The sequence below is a fragment of the Dipodomys merriami genome, unplaced genomic scaffold, assembly GCF_024711535.1.
Source record: "Dipodomys merriami isolate MVZ:Mamm:240054 unplaced genomic scaffold, mDipMer1.0.p SCAF_33, whole genome shotgun sequence".
In the NCBI taxonomy this organism is placed as follows: domain Eukaryota; kingdom Metazoa; phylum Chordata; class Mammalia; order Rodentia; family Heteromyidae; genus Dipodomys; species Dipodomys merriami.
Window position 1 is genome coordinate 7,645,849 of NW_027204826.1, and position 22,144 is coordinate 7,667,992.

General features: G+C 45.3%; 1 protein-coding gene across 3 annotated transcripts in view; it reads left to right on the forward strand.

Annotated features, from left to right (window-relative positions):
• The first annotated feature begins 1,233 nt into the window (after positions 1–1,233).
• Positions 1,234–22,144, forward strand: part of Gabrb3 (gamma-aminobutyric acid type A receptor subunit beta3) — a 220,717-nt gene continuing 199,806 nt past the window's right edge. Inside the window, exons 1-3 of one of the 3 annotated variants that reach the window (XM_070043069.1) lie at positions 1,234–1,252; positions 19,753–19,844; positions 20,214–20,281. In XM_070043069.1, coding sequence (XP_069899170.1) covers positions 19,772–19,844; positions 20,214–20,281 — 141 coding nt within the window. In that variant the 5' untranslated portion in view covers positions 1,234–1,252; positions 19,753–19,771. Of the gene's footprint in view, positions 1,253–18,413; positions 18,532–19,264; positions 19,476–19,752; positions 19,845–20,213; positions 20,282–22,144 lie in introns of those variants that run through there. The other 2 variants (XM_070043071.1, XM_070043070.1) reach the window with 2 other exon arrangements.

The following is a 22,144-nucleotide window of genomic DNA, read 5'->3' on the forward strand; positions in this document are numbered from 1 at the left end:
TTTGTGTCTTCATCTTTAAAGCTAGCTTTCTAAAGCTGAGGACTCAGGACAGTGATAGAATACTTGCACAGAAGGTGTGACACTCTCAGCTAAATTCCTAACATCCGAATGAATGAATGAGTGGATGGATGAGTGAATGAATGGATGAAATGAATAAACTTAAGCGTCCTGTAGGTAATGCTGTGAAATGAATCTACTCTCATCTTTTTAAATTGGTCATATTGTTTGCATATAGTTCTATTATTTTCATTCTTCTCTTTCAACTTTTATTTTTGGTTATCCTTTCTAGCCATCTATAGGTTTGTCTGATCATTTATGTTATTCCACTTGACATTACATTTTAATCTGTTTTTCTTTTGTACCTGTTCTAGGGCCTGAACTTAGGGCCTGGGCACTGTCCCTTAGTTTTTTCACTCAAGGTTGGTGTTCTACCACTTGAACCACAGCTCTACTTCTGGCTTTTTTGCTGGTGAACTGAGACATAAGAAACTCTCTGATTTTTTTCCTGTGAGAGCTAGCTTTGAACTGGGATCCTCAGATCTCCACTTCCTGAATTGATAATTGCAGGTGTAAGCTATTAGAGCCCAATCTCGATTAGCTTTTTCATTCAAGTCTGGAGTTGTACCACTTGAACCACTGCTCCACTTCTGGCATTTTGGTGGTTACTTAGAGATAAGAGTTTCTTGGATTTAAAATACCTGAGATGGCTTTGAACTATGCTCCTTGTGTCTCAGTTTTTGGAGTAGCTAGAATTACAAGGCACCACAATGATTTTTTTTTTGTTTTCTAAACTGTTGCTTGTTGTCACTGTAAGAATCACAAACTTTGTATTGCCTCTGATTTCATGCAAATCTCATGTTTAACTTCTTCCATGACTCAGATTTCAACTTAAAACATTTCTTCTGTGAAGCTTTTTGCCCAATAAGACTGCTCTCAAATAATTTTCTATTATATCCATTTCTTTTCTTTTAGAATTTAACCAGTGGTTTAATATCATATTAGGTACTATTAGAGCAGAAACAACAATCTACGCTGATCTAAAGTTATGTATATTATTTTAAAAATTGTGTTCACATTTCTTATTTTTTCTTGGATTTCACAAAAGCTTTATCAAATAGACTCAATTTGAGAACAGGTTCAATAAAGGAATTTTAGGCCTTAGCAATGATTTAGAAGTTTATATTATATTCTTTTTTATTTTCAGGAATGCAGTCAAAGAACATGGAAAACTTTATGCCATTTATGAAACCAGGTAAGCCTGTGATAACTGCATTTTGTCATTTAAAGAACTTTTGTTGCTGTTACTGCTGCTGCTCCCTCCCCCTCCTCCTCCTCCTCTTTCTCCTCCTCCTCTTTCTCCTCTTTTTCCTCTTTCTCCTCCTCCTCCTCCTCCTCCTCTTCCTCCTTCTCCTTCTTCTTCTTCTTCTCTTTCTTCGTCTCCTTCTTCATCTTCTTCTTTTCTTCTTCTTCTTTCATTATTTTTTGTTGGTCATGGGGCTTGAACTCAGGGTCTGGGTGCTGTCCCTGAGCTCTTTTGCTCAAAGCTACCACTTTGAGCCAGAGCCCCACTTCTGGTTTTCTGGTGGTTTATTGGAGATGATACTCTCATAAACTTTCCTGCCCAGGGTGACTCAGAACCTTGATCCTCAGATCTCAGCCTCCTGACTAGCTAGGATTACAGGCATGAGCCACTAGCACCCAGCACATGAAGTCTTAATTAGGATTCCCCTCCCCCCCCCAAAGGTCATGTCAAAACATACCCCTCCTCTCCTGTGCACGTGTCTTTGTGTGATGTTCTATGTCATTGGATAAGCATCCAGATTACCAGGATGCAACACCCATAAAGCTGACTGCAGAAGGGGCAGGCATAATCATATCAGAACCTTGGAGCAGGGGTTTTGTTGGGGGAGGGGAGGAGGCTTCTTAGAACATTCCTTCGGCAGGATGGATTTATGGATTGGTCTTTGGGTGGTCCTAGCAAATATGAACCCTCTTTTGTTTGCCTGCCTTAAATTTACCATTGTCTTCTTCAGTTGTACAATTTCCATTTACTTCTCATGCTCAGCAAAGTGTTGCTGTAGTCTGCACCTGATAACTCTGATAGATACCTGGTGACAATGGTTACATTTTTATTGGTTTTTAATTGGTTCCAGATCTTGTAATACCGTATAATTTTGAACAAAGATAAGTTTCTGAGGGCTGGAGTCGTGGTGTAAGTGGTAGAATGCCTGCCTTAGAAGCACAGGGGTGGTGTGAGTTCAATCCCCACTACTGCCAAAAAAGAAAAAGAAATCTCAGATCTGTGTTGTCCTGTTCAGCCTTCTAAGGTGATTGAACTTGAATTCAGGGCTTGGGAGCTGTTCCTGAGATTTTGTGCTCTACCATTTGAACAACAGCTCCACTTCCAGCTTGTTGGCAATCAATTGGAGATCGGAGTCTCTTGGACTTTCCTGCCTGAGCTGGCTTTTGAACCTGTTAACCTCAGGTTTCAACCCCATGAGTAGCTAGCTAGGACTACAGGCTCATTAAGTCACCTATGCCTAGCTGATGGATTTTTCTACCAAATTCTAAAGTCAGCTATGGGTATAAAGCAGTGTTGATCAACCCCATCTTCACCAGATGTATAGCCTGCTACATGTTAAGCAACCTTGTCAAGTTTCCAAAGCTCCCTGAGTTTTAACACTGCATAGACACACAATCAGAAACCTTGCCCAACACAAGACAAGGCTGGCAGGCAGAGCAAAATCCAGCGCAAGACGTGACATCCACCATGAGTTTGTCTCTTCTTTTCAGGATTTTGTCCTGGCTACCTGAACAAAACTCAAACACCTCCATAAATACATTATCGTTCTATTTTTATATTTGCTTTTGCTTGTTCTAAGTGGGAGGATTGGTTGTCTTGAGAGCTAGTCAATCATAGCTGCCAATTGAAAGCTAGATTGTGATATTTTGGATACTGAAAGTCTTGTACTGAATGATTTATATGTCTAGATACCAAAGTCTCCCTCCCTCTTTTTTTTTTTATTGATTTGGAATTTGAATAACTGTAATCCATTTGGTTCCAGTTAAATTAAGATACCCAGCATGTAATTTTTTGTTTCTTTTTTCTTTTTTTTAAAGAATCATGGATATGCTAGAAATTTGTTTCTCTATTGAAATGATGCACTGTGTGTACTCTCTCCAGTGAAGAGGGATGTGTAAGGTATCTGTTGTTTCTTTTGTATATGTAATTAGAGATGAGAAATTAAAGAAACAGTAAAATCTTGTCCAACGCCACACCTTCCATTGATGGAATTACGTGGAAAATGCTTGGTAAGAGGCAGATTTCACCCCGGTCTGTCTTGTTGATGCTTGCTTGCAGAATTTTAATGTTCTTGGGCTTGATTCCAGACCATCCCAGAGCCCTGTTGCTGAAATATCCTGGCCTCTAAACTTGCTGAGAGCTCAGTTTCCCTTTCCGGCATTGCTGTTGAGGGTCAAATCTCATGGGTGCTGAAGCCTCAACTTGCATCTTGGCTGGGTTGAACCCATGAGTGACAAGTGCTTATGAACTCTTCACTTTATGTCCTAGAGACTCCTCAGACAGGATCACTGTGAACCCAGAGCATGCTCCCTAGAGCTTTCTGAGGGACAGCAGAGACCACTGTACACACACGAGTTACCATTCTGGAAGTAGATGGAGGAAGGAAGGATCTCCACTGAGCATTTTGGTTTTATGCCCCTACTGGAACTCGAAGTCAGGGCCTTCCTCTTCCATTTGGCTTTTTAGTTCCAGACTGGCTCTCTATCACGTGAGCCGCATCTCCACTTCTTTTGGCTTTTGGGTAGTTCATTGGAGATAAGAGTCTCATGGATTTTTTTTTCTGTCTGGGCTGGCTTTGAACCATGATCCTCAGATGTCAGTCTCCTGAGTAGCTAGGGTGACAGGTGTGAGCCACCTGGCACCCAGCAACTGCTGATCATGTTTTAAATTTCACGTATTAACAAAAACTAATATTTTAACACAGAGAAATTGTACATTCTGCCCTTTATAAAAACATTCAGGCAAATGAGGGTTTTTTGTTTTCTGTTTTCCTTTTAAAGTTCAAAGTAGTTTGCCAGACACTGGTGACTCACGCCTATCATCCTAGCTACTCAGGAGGCTGAGATCTGAGGATCTCCATTTGAAGGCAGCCTGGGCAGGAACATCTATGAGACTCTTATCTCCAATTAACCTCCAAAAAGCCAGAAGTGGAGCTGTGGCTCAAGTGGTAGAGTGCCAATCTTGAGCAAAATAAGCTAAAGGTAAAGAAGCAGGGCTCAGGCCCTGAGTTCAAGCCTCAGTACCAGCACACACACATACACACACACACACACACACACACACACACACACACACACGATGCTGACTTCCTGCAGAAACCACCGCCTTAGACAAAGAAAGCTGGGTACCAGGAGTCTGACAGCACTGCAGGTAGGAGAATGCCATTGCAAGGGCAACCAAGGTCAGGGCTTGGGCTGAAACTGACAACAGGCAAAGAGAACAGTGCTTGCCAAGTTCCTCAGGAGGAGATTGCGGAACTGGATTCCCCCAGGACAAAATCCAATTTCAGAGGAGCTTAACTAAGCCCCATAAGCAGAATGGTTTAACGAGCAGCTTTGAACTGAAGTAGGATACAAAGACAATCAATCTTGTTTCCAGTGAGTGAAATCAAATAGATCCTGAACTTGTTCTGAGTGTCTTTATTTCCAAGCCCCGTACGTGATACTGTCTAGGGGCAGGTTCTCTTTCTCTGCCAATTAAAGAACAAAAAGGTAGGAAAGCATTTAATCAGAGTACGTTTATTTAGAAGTGAAAAGGAAGGAAGGAGGGAAGGGGAAAGGAAGAAAGGAAGAAAGGAAGGGAAGAAAGGAAGGAAGGAAGGAAGGAAGGAAAGAAAGGAAGGAAAGAAGAAAGGAAAGAACGAAGGAAGGAAGGAAAGGAGAAAAGGAAGGAAGGAGAGATGGAAGGAGGGAAGGAAGGAGAGAAAGAAGGAAGGAAGGAGAGAAAGAAGGAAGGAAGGAAAGAAAGAAGGAAGGAAAACAATCTCTATTGGGAGCAGACTCTCCGAGAAGAGAATTTCTTGTTGGATATCTGGACCAGGTATTGGGTCCCTTGTCCCCGCCCTATTAAAAGAGTGTATATTTGGTCTGATTGGCTAAGCAGTGGCCATACGATGCTGAAGGGCTTTTCTGATTGGATCCTGCCCTCCTCTGAAGCACAGCCCCTTCTGATTGGATCACCTCCACCTTGGAGCATGAGGGGGGAAGTTGGAGGGCTCACTTTCTGCCTTGCAGCTTGCTTGTCCTTAAAGCGCATCCATCAATGCTGGAACCCTCCACCTAGCAAGGTGATGTGGGCTGAACCATCGTTCCCCATCCTGGGCCAGTCGCCATTTTCTCCCTCTGACTGCCTAGCTGCAATCAGCCTCCTTTCCCCGCTTCCCATGCAATGTGACACAGAACTCTGTACAATAAGATGACGGGAACAGACGAAAGATAAAGGAACATCAGATGAAGAATTGAAGCTTTTACGAAGCTATTGCTCAAGGTGAAGGTCACACGTTCGCAGTAGCAATGCTGGGGTTCAAACTCAAAGAGGCGAGCTCCAGCAAACTTGAATTGCCAAACAACTACTTAGGAATTTTAATTTTTAAGAAAAGCTACAGTTTTGGGTAATGCAAAAAACAAAACAAAAAAACCTCAAGCTTTGTTGGGAGTATGTTTGACGGCTAAGGAATAAATCATTACTAAGAAATTGAGAACCCCCTTGGGGAGAAGATCAAAATTTTAACAGAGGGTATAGAGAAATAAAGATAACATAAAGGTGCATTTCACAAAATGGCTATCTACAGGTCTGTGAAAACAGACCTGGAGGGACAAATATTTGCATGGATGCTAGGTACGGTGGTTCACTCCTGTAATCCTAGCTACTCATGAGGTTGAGATCCTGGTTCGAAGCCAGCCTAGGCAGACAAATGTGAGGGATTCTTATCCCCAATTAATCACGAAAGTGAAGTTCAAGTGGCTCAAGTGGTAGAGTGTCAGCCTTGAGTGAACAAGTTCAGGGACAGCACCCAAGCCAAGTTCAAGCCCCGGTACCCAAACACATATGTCAGATGGCTCTAAATCGAGCTACCCACGGGACTGAAACCTGGAGGATCAAGGGTCAAAGCCATCCCAGGAGGAAAAGTCTGGGAGACTCCATCTCCAAGATAAACAGCTAAAAGCAGGGCTGGAGGTGTGGCTCAAGTGGTAGAGCACCAGAAAGTAGAACAAGCTTGAGGACCTGAGTTCATGCCTTGGTTCTGGGTAGGGAAAAAAGGAAATGTTTCTTTTTGTGTAGTATACATGCAGAGCCTTCAATTTGTCCATGAATATTTTCAAACTTCTTTTGGATAGTCCTACATATAAAATTGTACTGGGTTATTTCCTACAAAAATATGTAAATTTGTTATTCAAAGCTTTTACATTTTTATGTATCAGAGAGAGCTACATGTATATCTATAATAATGTTCTAGGCTTTTCAACTTTTCTTTGCATTACTGCTTATTTTTCATTATTTACATTTTGAGTACCCTATTAACATAAGCAGAGAGGTAAAATAAGAATCAGAACCTTGTTGTGAGAGCATGTTACATATGACTCATTTCTAGGATGCCCACATATTTTGTAATTGTTAAGCAACTACTGGTCTTGGAAAAAAATCTATATAAATCATCTGGTTTTGGGGGAGGGCTTGAACTCAGGGCCTGGGATCTGTCCATGAGCTCCTTTTGCTCAAGGCTAAAGCTCTACCACTTTGAGCCCCAGCACCATTTCTGGTTTTCTGGTGGTTCATTGGAGATAAGAGTTTCAGGAACTGTCTTGCCCAGGCTGGCTTTGAACCACAGTCCTCAGCTCTCAGCCTCCTGAGTAGTTAAGATTCCAGGCATGAGCCACAGTGCCCAGCTACCCAAATATTTTAAAAAAACATGTAACTCAAATTGTGAGTAACAGACCAAGAAACAGAATGGTCACGTGACAAGGATGGAGCCATGAGTATATTAAGAGAGACAAGATTCATGGCATGGAAGTGTGAAATGCTAACCTGTACTTTTCTCCAGGCGAATGTGGATATAACTATTTAAACAAGCACCAGAGGGAAAGCCATAACTGAGAGACTGGGTGAAGAGATTGGAGCACTCAGGAATTGCTAGAGTGCCTACTTCCTCCCCTGTAAGTCTCAGTGTCCGCTCATGCACCATATATGTAAATGTAGTCTCCTGGATCCCCCATTCCCTTCTCCTTTTTGCAAGCTGCATAGGGTGGTGTGGGGTGAGATGCACAGACTCTATGCGGGACATGTGGGCTCCAGACCATGTGTGACAGCCAGCCATCAGTCCCAGAAACAATCTCAAGTCTTCCTGAGCAAGACTGAATTGTCCTGAAAAGATGCTTGCAAGTCACTGAGAAGAAATCCAGACACATCCATAGAGCCAGGATGTATGAATAACAAATTCACAAAAATGAAATAAAAGTAGAACAACACACAGAGAAGTATTTATGGTAGTGGCCATGAATATTAATGACTACAGGCTGGGTACTGGTGGCTCACTCTTGTAATCCTAGCCACTCAGGTGGCTGAAATCTGAGGATCATGTTTTGAAGTCAGACTGGGTAGAAAAGTCCCCATGAGACCGTTAGCTCCAGTGAACCACCAGAAAACCGGAAGTGGAGCTGTGGCTCCAAGTGGTAGAGCACTAGCTTTGAGCAAAAGAACTTAGGGACAGCACCCAGGCCCTGAGTTCAAGCCCTGCGACTGACAAATAAATGTATAACTAACCAACTAACTACATGAACAAATAAGCACACAATATAATCATGAAAAACAAAGTGAAATTATAGTTATATGTCATCAGCAATATGTGGGTTATAGCCCAGTGAGGAAAAAAGAGATCTTTTTTTTCTTTTTCTCCCAGTATGAGAACAAAACATAAGTACACTGGTATCTGAGGGAGAGAAGCTACCTTCTTTAACTGCTTCTTCTGGCATTAATCAATACTTCTTGGAGACCTCAGCAAGAGTCACAGTATTTGAACTTGATCTCACAAGGCCACTTTGAAAATGTAATCCCAAGGAAACAAGAGAACAAGATGAAAGTAATGGTTTAGAATCAATCACATCCTGGTTGGATATATTACACTTGTAATATATATAATACATTATTATAGGAATATATAATATCCCTCCAAAATGCCACCAGAGACAGTTCCTAGGTGCCAAACTCTGTAGCAGAAAGCCTTAGTCCCTGAAGTCTGGCTCTGCATTCAAACTCTCACACATTAAGAGAAAAAGACATAATACACATACAAATGGGAAATGTATCCATTTATAATTTTGGCCAAAACCAGGGACAGAGAATGTCTTCGTGTTTCTCTGTCTTGTCTATATCAGGCTTACAACTTATACACACAAATAAGCTTATGTAGATTTTTAGCTGTGGGTGCCTGTTCCCAGAAGTAGCAATAGTTTTTCTTACTGAGAGATAAGTCTTTTTCCTGGCAGCAGCATTTTTTCTTTTTCTTTTTCTTTTTCTTTTGCAGTTGTGGGGCTTGAACTCAGGGCTTCAGCACTGTCCCAGAGCTCTCTTGCTCAAGGCTAGTGCTTGACCACTTTGAGCTATAGCCCCACTTCCGGTTTTCTGGTGGTTCATTGGTGATAAGAGTCTCAAAGCCAAGGCTGGCTTTGAACCACGATCCTCAGATCTCAGCCTCTTGAGTAGCAAGGATTATAGGTGTGAGCCACTGGTGCTTAGCAGGATTTTTTTTGAGTGGACAGTTTACTTCTGGCATGGTATTTCTTGCAGGAATCCCAATTTCTAAGGTCTTAATTCTAAAACAACAGAGCCAGACTGCTTAGCCAACATCCAAGAGTGTAGATATGAAAACATAGCCAACAATAAATACCAAAACACAATCACTTCATACCAGCAGCCAGTTACACCAAAGATAGCACATTCCAATTCTAATAAACCCAAAACAAGTTTAAAACAATCTCAGAATACATCAGATGGGCAAAGGTAAAGATTATCTACACAAGAACAGAGGAAGAGCTGCAGTGAATATTTGACCAGGAACAATGCAAGCCAGAAGAGAGAGGGGTGACATAGCTCATAAGTTTAACAACAGCCACAGAAAAAATTCAATCTCCAATTCTATTATCCACATGCAAAAGAAAAATACTTGTGAGGCCAAGAAAAATGGAGGAGATTTATGAAGAACAGGCTACAATGTAAAACCTCATTCAAAGTGTGGAATGTTCACCAAGCAAAGAAAAATTACATAGGGCAGACATTTAGAGTGAAAAGAAGATAGATAAGAGAGGTTATACATTAATGTAAAACCCTTTTTTCCCCCTCAAACTGAGGAGCTAATTATTTCCTGGAAGGAGTAATAGTCACAATGAATTCAATGATTTGAGAATAGGAAATAAATGACACTAAAATCACAAGGAAACAAAATATTCATGTAGAAGGTACCTGTATGTATGTATGTATGTATGTATGTATGTATGTATGTATGTATGTATATATATATATATATATATATATATATATATATATATATATATTTGGCAGTGTGGTGCTACTTGTTGATCAAATTATAGTAGTTAAAATACATTCTGTAGACTCTAAAAAAATCCCCGAAACATTTAAAATAATATGCTAAGAGGTGAAAGTAAGCTATGCAATGCTAAATTAAAACACAAAATAAGACAAAGACAAATGTCAATGAAAAGTTACTCAGAAGATACATATGAATCAAACTCTACTAATAACCTCTTTCCTTGGAAATGGAATAATGTACTGATTAATAATATGACATGCTTGTAGAAAGGGGACTTTCTCTCTCTCTTTCACTCTTTCTCTCCCTTCCTTCCTTCCTTCCTTCCTTCCTTTCTTTCTTTCTTTCTTTCTTTCTTTCTTTCTTTCTTTCTTTCTTTCTTTCTTTCTTTCTTTCTTTCTTTCTTTCTTTCTTTCCTTCTTTTCTTTCCTTCTTTTCTTTCTTTCTTTCTTGTGCCAGAATTGGAGTATTGGTGCTTGAACTTGAGCTCTTTGCTCAAGGCTGGTGCTCTACCACTTGAGCCACAGCTCAACTTCTGGCTTTTTTGCTGCCTAAGTGGAGATAATTGTCTCATGAACTTTCTTGCTTGGGCTGTGCAAAGAAGTAAATGGAAGTGATCTGTTTTCTAGAATTTATTATGCATGACTTGAAGCAAGAAGGATCAGACAATCCTTAGGTAGACTTGCCATGGTAAAGATGCAAAACCCTCACCACAAAAAGAAATTGAAAAGGCAAAGACAGAGATGAAGCACATTTGCATCAGACCCAGAAAAACTCTAAATAGGATGAAGGGAAAGAAATCCAAGAAATGACCCAAGTGAAAGAATAATTAGGTTGGCATCAGTTTTCACAACAGCTAGAAGGAAGCCTGAAAATAATGAACTGACCAAACCTAAAATTCTCTGTTTAGCTGACTGACATTCCACAATCAAGACAAAACAAATAACAATTTCAAATCAATGAAAATAAGACAGATAATCACTTGCAGATTCTCACTGAAAAGGGGTTTGAAATCAAATGAGCAGAAAAGAATGGTATAAGATATGCTTGCCAAGACACCATTAACCGTGGCGGTAATTCTAACCAGTTGGTGTCTTTAAAATCAGTAATACTGCAAAGTGTATTGCAATAGGAGGCATAACATTAAAACAAAGTAATATCATATGGACCATTATGGCTTATTTCAGGAAAGTGAGAAGAACATAATGAAATTTGTTAATGGGCCTAAGGGTTAAAAATGGAAGATGAAATATGAGCACGTATTATTTATTTATTTATTTTGCTCTTTTCTGTGCTAGCAAAAATGACAACTATTTTTAAATACGGCATTGGAAGAAGAAGGGAGGGAGGGAAATGTATTATTTAAGCTGCAACCAATACATCACTTCCTGTTTCTCTTAAGTATAGCTAAAAGAACTAGAATTACACTCTCTCTCTCTCTCTCTCTCTCTCTCTCTCTCTCTCTCTCTCTCTCTCTCTCTCTCTCTCTCTCTCTCTCTCTCTCACACACACACACACACACACACCAGAAGATACTGACAAGTAGAGAAAAATAAAAGGCTCTGGATCAAGGATCTCAGGCATGACACCGCAAGGAGTTACCCGAACTTTCTTTCTATCTCATGTATCTTAGAAGAAGCCAGAAGTCTGAAAATGCCGGCAGGAACAAACCAAAAATAAATAAATGAAGTAAAAGCAGCAAGAAAAGTCTGACCTTTCTGGCCAAAGAAGAGGTGAAGGCACAGCATAGCAAGGAAAAACAAACAAACAAACCAACTTTCGTTCAATAACAGCTCCTCCTCAGCCAAATATCTCTTGCCCTGTGGCCCTTCCCCAATCCCTCTATCTCTGGCTAGGCCAACACCCCGGCTCGGCTCCTGGTACTGTAAAGGGAATTCAGTCTCCAAGGGTAAGGAGCGGAAGAGGGCTGGCTATGCCCAGGTGCTGTGGACTCATGCCTGGAATCCTAGCTCTAGTTCCCATTCATACATAGGGAAGGAGCACCCCACTCCCCCAGGGCTGGTGTAGTCCTCCTGAGGGGATAGCCCCCACCCCAGGGAAACATCAGGGCCTCCTCTCAGGAGAGCAGCTTCCCCTTTCACTAGGAAGGGGTCTTTCCTTGCCCTGGTGTCAGTGAAAATCATGGGAGGAAAAAAAAAATCTAGATTTTCCCTCTCATTGGGCAGTAATAAAACAAATGCCTTACTTTCTCTTCTAGAATATAATTAAGGGACAAGTAGATAAAACAGCATTTCAGTGAGATTCAGAGTTTTGGGACAAAAATGCACCAAAATTTTTCTCTTCCTCTCTCCTTCCTTCCTTCCTTCCTTCCTTCCTTCCTTCCTTCCTTCCTTCCTTCCTTCCTTTCCTTCCTTTCCTTTCCTTCCTTCCTTCCTTTCCTTCCTTTCCTTTCCTTCTTTCCTTTCCTTTCCTTCCTTCCTTCCTTCCTTCCTTCCTTCCTTCCTTCCTTCCTTCCTTCCTTCCTTCCTTCCTTTCTTTCTTTTTGTCATGGACGCTTTCCCTGAGCTTTTGTGCTCAAAGCTAGCTAGCCCTCTATCCCATGAGCCACAGTTCCACTTCTGTTTTTCTGATGGTTAAGAATCTAATAGACTTTCCTGTCCCGTTTGGCTTTAAACCATGGTCCTCGGATTTCAGCCTCCTGAGTTGCTAGGCTTACAGTTATGAGTCACCAGCACCTGGTCAACATTTCAAGATTTTCAAGATTTTTATCCTTCATAAAAAATACTAAGAATGATTGGGGCTATTAACTTAAAGGAGCCGCTTAAGTCACTTGGCAACTCCCTCCAATGTTCTAACCCCTTAAGGCAGAACTCATTTGTGTTGTTGCTCTGGAATTCTAAGTACATCAACATTGTTCTACATTTGTGACTGCAGGAGCAATAAACTCTCCTATAATGAGATTCATAGATTTTGATTGCCTGTTTTTACCATTTAAAAAAAGATTTTGGCCATTCTTTAAACAGGAAAAGAGGTGGGAGAATGTATACTAGCAACTGAAAGAAATAAAGGCAGATAAGTGCAAATTCTGAGAAAAATTAATTAACAAGAAAAAAGCAAACAAGCCAGGCACAGGTGGCTCACAGCTGTAATCCTAGCAACTCAAGAGCCTGTGCGTTGATGATCACAATTCAAAGCTAGCCCAGGTAGGAAAGTCCATCAGACACTTATCTCCAATGAACCACCAAGAATGCCAGAAGTGGAGCTGTAAATCCAGTGGTGGAGCTCTAGATTTGAGTGAAAAAGCGAATGGACAGCACCCAGGCACTGAGCTCAAGCCCCAGTATTAGCACTAAAAATAAATAAGAAGGCAGAGGAAATCATTGCTATTACTTTAGGAAAAGTGAAGTCTGTAAACCCCAATCAATCTGATAATAACATAGAAATAGAGGGGCTGGGAAGGTGGCTCAGTGGTAGAGCGCTTGCCTTGCATGCATGAGGCCTTGGGTTCGATTCCTCAGCACCACATAAGCAAAGAGAAAAAAGCCGGAAGTGGCGCTGTGGCTCAAGTGGTAGAGCTCTCACCTTGAGCTGAAGAGCTGAGGGACAGCGTCCAGGCCCAGAGTTCAGGCCCACGACCGGACCAAAAAGAAAAAAAAATACTATCAAACATGAAAATAAGTAAACCAATGTTTATGATCTCAAACTTTTTCTGTTATAACTCATTATTCCAATTACTTAGTTTTATATTTGATTTTTCCCCAGAATCAGGCAAAACACATTAGCACTAGACTTCATTTTTGTTGTTGTTGTTATTGGTTATGGTGTCTGAACTCTGGGCCTGGTCACTGTCCCTCAGCTCTTTAGGTCAAAGCTAGCGCTCTACCACTTGAGCCACAGCTCCACTTCTGGCTTTTTCTGCTTATGTGGTGTTGAGGAATCAAACTCAGGGCCTCATGCATGCAAGGCAAGCACTCTACCAGTGAGCCACCTTCCCAGCCCTAGACTTCATATCTTTGTGTGTGTGTGTGTGTGTGTGTGTGTGTGTGTGTGTGTGTGTGTGTGTGTGTGTGTGTGTGTGTGTGTGTGTGTGTGTGTGTAACAGTACTAGGGTTTAAACTCAGGACCTGGGAGCTGTCCCTTAAGTTTTTTTTCTTTCCCCAAGTCTGGCATTCTTTATTTGGCTTTTTACTGGTTAACTGGAGATAAGAATCTCATGGACTTTTCTGCCAGGTGTAGGTTCCAACCTAGATCTTCACATCTTAGCCTACTGTGAGAAGTAGTTGGCTTCCTTTCTGTTAATCTTGAGAGAATGGATTTTCTCAAGGGTTCTTGCTTTAGCCAGGTGGCTTAGATCCTTGTTAATTACACTTTAATTACATTCATTCTTTTCCTGAGCACTTTGTTTAAGACATACTGGTAGAAGCTCCTTGAAGTTCAGTTACATCCTGTTAATTAAGCCAACTCCTTTTGCAGCTTGTGAACCTGAGCTCAGCCAATCAGAGCAGACAGGTGGGCCTTCTGGGTTAGGGATAAAAAGGGAGCAGCCTATTTGCTCTGAGTGCTTGCCTTCTTTGCCAGATTTGGGGTCGATGGTGCACCCTTTGCCTCACCTAGTTCCTCTCGAGTTGTTTTCCTTATTTCTAAACAACATCCCAACATCCTGAGTTATCTCTAACTCTAGCAAGTAGCTAGGAATACAGGTGTGAGCCACCAGTGCCTGGTGATTTATGCATCTATTTGACAGGTGCCATGGTTTGGATACGTGTTTCTGAAAGGCCCACATGTTCAAGACGATCTCTACACGTTAATAGGAGATTGTGGGGTCTTATGGGTGATGAATCGGTCATTGGAGGTATTTTATGAGACTCGGTTCTCTTCCTGTTTCTGAGCTGGTGGGTGTTGCAACCTTGCTTTGCCCTGTGCTCTGTCCATGAAATGCAGGCTCCTCACAGCTTCAGAGCAGTGGACAGTAAGGCAAAAATAACCTTATTTTCCTTACAAGCCAGTTATCTCAGGAGTTTGTTACAGTGACAGAAAGCTGACTCACACGTCTTCATTATCTCTCAACACTTTTCTACTCTGTCTTAGTGCTCCAGCTTGTATGTTCCCTGTTTGTCTTCAGAATCCTCCATTTGTCACAGAACTCCTGGCTCTTTTTAGTAGATAATAGTTGACAAGAACTGGGTGCAGAGAATGGTCATTGCTGTGGGGTACCATTGTTTTATGTCTTCTTGGTGGAGAGAAATAGAGAATGTGCGAGTGTGTGTAGTTAGTATTGGTGTGTGTGTCTCTGTACATGTCCCTTATGTATGTGTATGTGTGTGTGTGTCTAAACAAATGAGCCCTTGGTATGTGTGTGTGTTCATGTATAACCAGATCTTGGTAAGTATTTATGTATATATGTTTGTACGCAGTCAGAATTTGGTGTATGTGTATAGGTTTATGTGTGCATGTATATGCATGTGTGTGCACAGTCAGACCTGGTGTATATGTATGTAGACATATTTATTTTATTTGTGTGTGTACACAGTTAGATATTGGTATATATGTGTGAGTCTCTATACAGAATTGTCGTGTGTGTGTGTGTGTGTGTGTGTGTGTGTGTGTGTGCACGTACACCCAGCCAGGCCTTGGTTTGTATGTAAGGGGAAGCTCACAGTCAAACTTTGGTGAATGTGTGTGAGTGTGTGTGTGCATGTTTGTGTATGTGTGTGTACATATTTGTCCCTCAGCCTCTGCTGGTTCTGGATTTGTAGATTAGCACACTTGTACACATTTTTCTTTGTCATTATTTCCTAAACAATACAGTATTGCAACTATTCACAGTATTTAAATTGTATTATGAGTCATCTAGAGATAATTCGAAGTGTACAGAGATTTGGGTGTAGGTTTTATGGAAGTACTAAGCTTTTATACCTGAAAGACCTGAGCAGCTATAGCATCTGCAAGAGTCCTGAATTAGTTCCTCCACAAACAACAGTACTGTGTTGCACACACACACACACACACACACACACACACACACACACACACACATTTATGTACTTCTATGTGTATATCTTGGAAACTCATTAGTTCACTATACTATACTCTAACACCACAGACATTACTACTCCTTTATATTTGTAAGACCCATCTAACCTGAGAGAATCTACTCTCCATCACTTCTAATACTTTCACTTTTACTTATTGGGTCCATTGTTCACGAGGTAACCAATCCTCTGTCACCAGTGTCACCTCCGTTCCTTGTGGCCATTCTCCAGTGTGGGTTGAAGTTCTTCCTTCCCATTTTGGATCATTGCAACACCTTAATTCCCTCCCTCCCTTCCTCCCTCCCTCCCTCCTTCCTTCCTTCCTTCCTTCCTTCCTTCCTTCCTTCCTTCCTTCCTTCCTTCCTTCCTTCCTTCCTTCCTTCGGCTGTTTATCTGACAGTTCATCTCCCATAGAGATGCTTAACTCACCATACCACCTAATGAATGCCCATGTTTAACACAACCTGCACTATAACTCCTTACTCCAACCTGCCCTCCCATCTGTGTGTGGTCTTGTCACACTGACTGAGTTTACCCTCTCATGAGGGGTGGGGATCTTCTATCTTATATGCATACATACTCTCCTTACCCTCTGACACCCCCTGCAGACCAGCTCAACCTCCTATAGGATATTCTCTTCTTGCTGCTTTGGCTGTGAGTTCAAACTGAAGTGGCTTCCTCAATTCCTGAGGATGCTCACACCCTCAGTAGGCTCTCCCTCCACGCTCTCTCTCTCTAACTTCCACTCAAACCGATGCCTTTCTCATCCACTCAAGCTATGTCCGCGCTCGTCTCAGTACCTAGACTCTGGCATTCCAGCACAGATCCTTGGGAGCGTGTGGATTACTACATGCTAGACACGCGCATGAGCTGAGCCCTGACGGCTGGGTCCCACGTAAAGCTGAAGCGGAGCTCACGCAGTGCTGGGTGCAGCAGCCATGGTAGACAAAGCCAGGAACTCCAGAGCAGGAGGTGAGATCTGAGAAGACAGGTGTTGCTCCGCTGGGTGATTTGCAACGTGTTTTTAAAATAGTCTTAGGACAAATGAGTAATAGGAGGAGAGACAGCTCTTGCACAGTATTGGCTTTATTCAAATACCTTATGATCTTTGTTTCCTTGTGTGTTTGTGTGTACCAGTACTGGGACCTGAACTCATACCTTAGTTTTTTTTGTGTTTTTTTTTGTTTTGTCCCCCCGCCCCCCTTCAAGGCTATTAGCCACAGCTCCACTTGGTGTTCTTTTGGTGGTGATTTGGGAGTAAGCATCTCATGAATTTTCCTTCTGGAAAGGAGATCCTCAGATCTCAGCCTCCTGAGTAGCTAGGATTATAGCTGTGATCTACTAGCTTTTACTTTTTTTTGTAGTCTATTTTTATTTTATTATTTTTTTTTCCATTGTGGGGCCTGAATTCTGGGCCTGGGCACTGTCCCTCAGCTCTTCAGCTCTATCGCTGAACCACAGCAGCACTTCCAGCTTTTTCTGCTTATGTGGTGCTGAGGAATCAAACCCAGGGCCTCATGCATGCAAGGCAAGTGCTCTACCACTGAGCCACCTTCCCAACCCAAGTCTTTTACTTTTGATATAAGCTAAATCGAGTGTGTATGTGTTGATAATAGAGATTGCATTTTACAGATCATTCCTTTACACAATAGTAGGATGCAGAATACAAAGCTGTAGTGAATAGAGTTTTCCAGAAAATAATTAAGGAGCTATATTTATCCCTAAACCTTTCAGGTTCTGCAGTCACATTTACTGTTCCAAAAATAAAATTGCTGATATCTATATATCTATAGATATATAGATATATATATACATATATGGCAAAGATATTTAAAATTAATGCACATAAAAGTGCCAAATTGAGGCCAAAAGTCTTGATTTAGAGATTTACCGGTATAAAATCTCCATGATAGAGGCGGGGGAAAAATGCTTTGTTGAAAAAAAAAATAAGTAAAGAGTCACTCCTGGGAAGTAGTTATCTAATTCTTAACTGTTCATTAAGTTCCGGAACAGCCTGAAAGTCCATTGGCCCCAAAAGTGAGCTTGATTTGTGGGTTTTGTTGGGTGACTGCGGCAGGATTGTGTAACCATTTTTTTTCCCTTCTCTCTCAGTATTAGACATCGGAGGCATAAAGAAACTTTGTCGAGGAATAGTCACTGAAGCAACCTGTGGCTACACAGACACACACACAGACACAGACAGACAGACAGACAGACAGACAGACAGACAGACAGACACACACACACACACACACACACACACACACGGTGTGTGCCAGTCCCTGGTTTGGCTATGGCCAGTGGTCTTTCTGTGTGAGCCAAAAGACAAGAGTCCTGAGAGTCTTAGCTTTAAATTAAGGACCATGGACAGCTCTAGACTGGCCCCCAGGAAAACCACAAGTGCACTAAGTTCCCCCACCCCTGATGGACAGACAATTCAGGGTCTGATTTGAATGTTAGTTTACTGATAATAAAATGAGCAGAATCTGGATTCTTTCTTTTTTTTCTTTTTTAAAAAAAATCATGAATGCTTATTTTAGTTAGGTGAGCCAGGAAGGACTCTAGGAAGTGCTCAGAAGTAAAGGGTTGGGAGGGATCGTTTTTAAGAAACAGATTAAAAAAATAATAATCATCAGATTGTATTTTTATAAATCATCAGGCCGCCATGCAAAAGGGGCTGGGAGGTGGGTCCGACTGGCAAGCCCGGGGGTGGGGGTGGGGGTGGGGTAGGGGTGGGGTAGGGGCGGGGATCCCCACGTCGGCGTTTGAAGGCTCAGTGGATGTGGGGAAGAGCGCGGATCCCACCCAGGTTAGGCCGGAGGAGCAGCGGGCGCCATGTGCTCTGGGCTCCTGGCGCTCCTGCTGCCCATCTGGCTTTCCTGGACCCTGGGTCCCCGAGGCTCTGAGCCTAGCAGGTGAGGAGGGGGTAGAAGGGGGTGCTCTTTTTCTTTTTTGGGGGTGGTGGTGATTGCAGCCTGCTCTGAGAGGCTGCTGGGTGGACCGGGCCCCCCGGGCTCTGCAGCTGAGCGGCGTGTTGGCGGCGATCGGGTGGAGAGCCCTGGGGTTGCGGGGAAGGATGCGGGGAATGGGGTGCGTGTGGGGGGGGCAGGGGGGAGCGTTTCCCTCGCCGCCCGCTGACAGCCATGGGGGGGGCGCCCCGTCCCCTCCCTCGCCGCCATCCCCCCCCCCATAAAAAGGATCGTGAAGCCTGGGGTGGGGGGTGGGGGGCCGGATCGGAGCCCCGGGGCTGGGGAGGGGGGGCAGTGGGCTTTGCCAGGGCGCGGCGCAGCCGCGGCTCCCGGGCGCCCGCAGTGTCCCACCCCGGCGCGGGCTGCTGCGGCAGCCCTGGAGTCCCGGCGCGCGCGCGGCTTCTCCCGATCTCCAACCCAGGGCGCCTAGGGCCGGGGCTGCCCGGGGCCGCGGCGGCGGCGGCGGCGGCGGCGGCGATCGTAGGGGGAGGGCGGGGGGAGGGGGAGTGGGGTGGGGAGGGTGGCCGGGGGGAGGGGGGAGGAGGGAGCGCGTCGGGCTCCGCCTCCAGCTCGGCCTCCGCCTCCCCTCCCTCTGGCTCCCGCGCCCGCCGCTCCTCCCCGGCCCTGCCCTCCCCTCCCGCTCCTCCCCTCCCCCTCCCCCTCCCCTCCGCCCTCCTCCGCTCGGGGCCAGCGCGGCGGCGGCGGCGGCGGCGGCGGCGGCGGCGGCAGCAGCAGGAGCAGCCCCGGCTGGGCTGCGGGTCGCGACGGCGGCGGGGCGCCCCCTCCCCCGTGCCGGGGCGCGGCGGAGGGATGTGGGGCTTTGCGGGAGGAAGGCTTTTTGGCATCTTCTCGGCCCCGGTGCTGGTGGCGGTGGTTTGCTGCGCCCAGAGGTAGGGGAGGAAGCGCGGGTGGGGGGTGGGGGGAGCTGGGGGCTGTGGGTTGGGGGAGGGAGGCCGGGGAGGGGGGGCGGTGGGGGGGTGTGTGGTGGGGGGGAGCCGGGGTTGGCGAGCGGGGCGCACGGCGCGCACGCGGCGGGGCGCAGGCGGCGGAGCCGCTGCCTGACCCGCTTCTCCGCGCTCTCCACCCCCCTCCTCTCCCCCTCCCTCCTCTCCCCTCCCCCGCTCTCTCTCTCTCCCCTTCCTCCCTGTCCCCCCACCCCCACCCCAGCGTGAACGACCCCGGGAACATGTCCTTTGTGAAGGAGACCGTGGACAAGCTGTTGAAAGGCTACGACATCCGCTTACGACCCGACTTCGGGGGTAAGTGGGGTGCGCGGGGTGCGCGCGCGTGGCCGCTGCGGGGCTGGGGGGGGACTCGGCCTCCTCCTCCCCTCCTCCTCCTCCTCCTCCTCCTCCTCCTCCTCCTCCTCCTCCTCCTCCCCCGGGGGCCTGGGCGGCGGGGAGCGGCGGGGGCCCGCAGCCGCTCGCGGGAGTGTGGGAGACGCGTGTGTGTGTGTGTGTGTGTGTGTGCGTGCGTGTGTGTGCAGGGGGGGATCCTCCCTTGCAGCCCCCCTCTTCCACCCTCTTAGACCCCCCGACCCCATCCCCAGAGCCTTCACCCCCCGACCGTACCCCACGCCTGAGCCTGGCTGATGGCCGTCCGGTGCGTGTGTGTCCCCCTCCCCGCAGGTCCCCCCGTGTGCGTGGGGATGAACATCGACATCGCCAGCATCGACATGGTTTCCGAAGTCAACATGGTGAGTGCCCGGCGCTTCCCGGCGCGGGCCCCTGAGGTCTGGGCCCAGCGGCGGCGGCGGTGGAGGAGGAGGAGGGGGAGGAGGAGGACGGGAGGGGGGTGCTGGGTTTTCTGGGGGCCCCCTCGCAGGGGCTCCCTCCCCCCTCCCCGGGGCGCTGTGCGCACGGAGGGGGGGGGAGGGGGCGTCGCCGGCGTCGGAAGCGCGCGCGTGTTGTGCAGGGGGGGCGCACACAGAGGATGGGGGGTCCCTGGAACTCCAGTTCCCCCCCCTTCCCGTCTTCCTCCCCTTTCCTCCTCTCCTCTCACCCCCCCTCCCCACACACTCAGCTTTGGGGATAGAGGCTTGTCCCCTGGTCGCCAAGGCTTTCCAAAGTGCTGGTCTCCTCTCCTTAGCAACAGGCGCCGGGGAAGCTGCATTTAAAGACTCAAAAAAAATTGTCATTGGAGGGAGAGGTGTTGGCAAGCTGGAGCGCAGAGCCAGGGGCCTGAGATCTGTGTCTAGTAGAGCTGTCTCCAGTGCCTGGTTCTCTGAGGGCTGGGGCAGAGACTCCAGGATGGAGAGGTACCCAGTCAACCCCAGGCCACTGCTGGTCGCTGTCCGAGGTGCTGATGGAGGCTCGTGGGCTTGATGAGCGAAAGATCCGGCCTGGCACTTTGGCTCTGGCTGGGCTCTGGTTTCCTGAGTCACTTAGACTTGATGTGAATGGTGATCTGGTTCAATGTTCTGGCCTGGGGAGAGCCAGGGGGTCAGTATCCCCAAGTGGCCAGAACATGCCCAGCCCCACCCCCTTTTTAGGACCTTACACACTTCAGGGTGCTGGAAAAATAAGCTGTAGGACTACTTTTTATTTGTTTATTGAGATAGGAAAAAGAAAAAAAAAAGGAGGTTGATTTTTTTTCTTGCAAGAATGACACTGTAGATTTCCTAAGGATTGTAAACCATATATATATATATATATATATATATATATTAAAGAAATGATTTGGCAACTTTTGTTTCAAGCAGACAACGTAGGGGCTTAGATGGGGGGGGGGCGCTATGGTTTCAGATAGATCCAGAAGTTCTGGGAATCAGAGACTGGTCAACTCTGGCTTTCCCATCAGAGTCACGTGGGCAAACTTGTTTCAAGTGCGTGCCATCTGATGCTTCACTCTGAGGGTTCGGATCCAGCCTGGCCGGTGGGTATACAGTCGTTGAGGTTTTTGTGGTCCAGCGAATGATTTTGAGTCAGGTGTTTTGTGGGCAGTGTTTGGAGGAAGATTATGACAGTGCCTTGTAGAAAGATTGATGTGTGAAGACAGGGAGAATGATGGTTTTAGGTGCACGTTAATGAAATTACATTTCGCAGTACATACCCGTGGAGGCTTTTGTAGGGAGGAATCTTTGACTTTTCATCCATTTTCCACTTTCCTTTAAATGATCACCTGTTTATTCTTGGCTGTTAATGGTCTTTGAATTCATGGCCTCCCATTAGGAAGGCAGGCAGGCACTTTATCACTTGAGCCACACCCCCAGTCCTTTTTTTTTGGGGGGGGAGAGTAGTTATTTCTTGGCTGGGGTCTGGTAGTTTTGTCCTGGGTTGGACTAGGACTATGGTTTCTCTACATATACCTCTCTAACTGAACTACAGGCATACCCCCATGCCTGGATTTATTGGCTAACTTTTTGCTCAAGAGGGGATCTTATTAACTTTTTGCACACGGTGGCCTGAGACGGAATATTTCTGTGTCTGCTGGGATTACAGCTGTGAGTTACTCTGCCACTCCCACTTTTTTATTTTTATCTTTTTACTTTTAACCTAAAAATTTTGAAGTTAAAATGTGAGGGACTGGAAGTTGCTTAGTGACAGAAGACTTGCTTAGC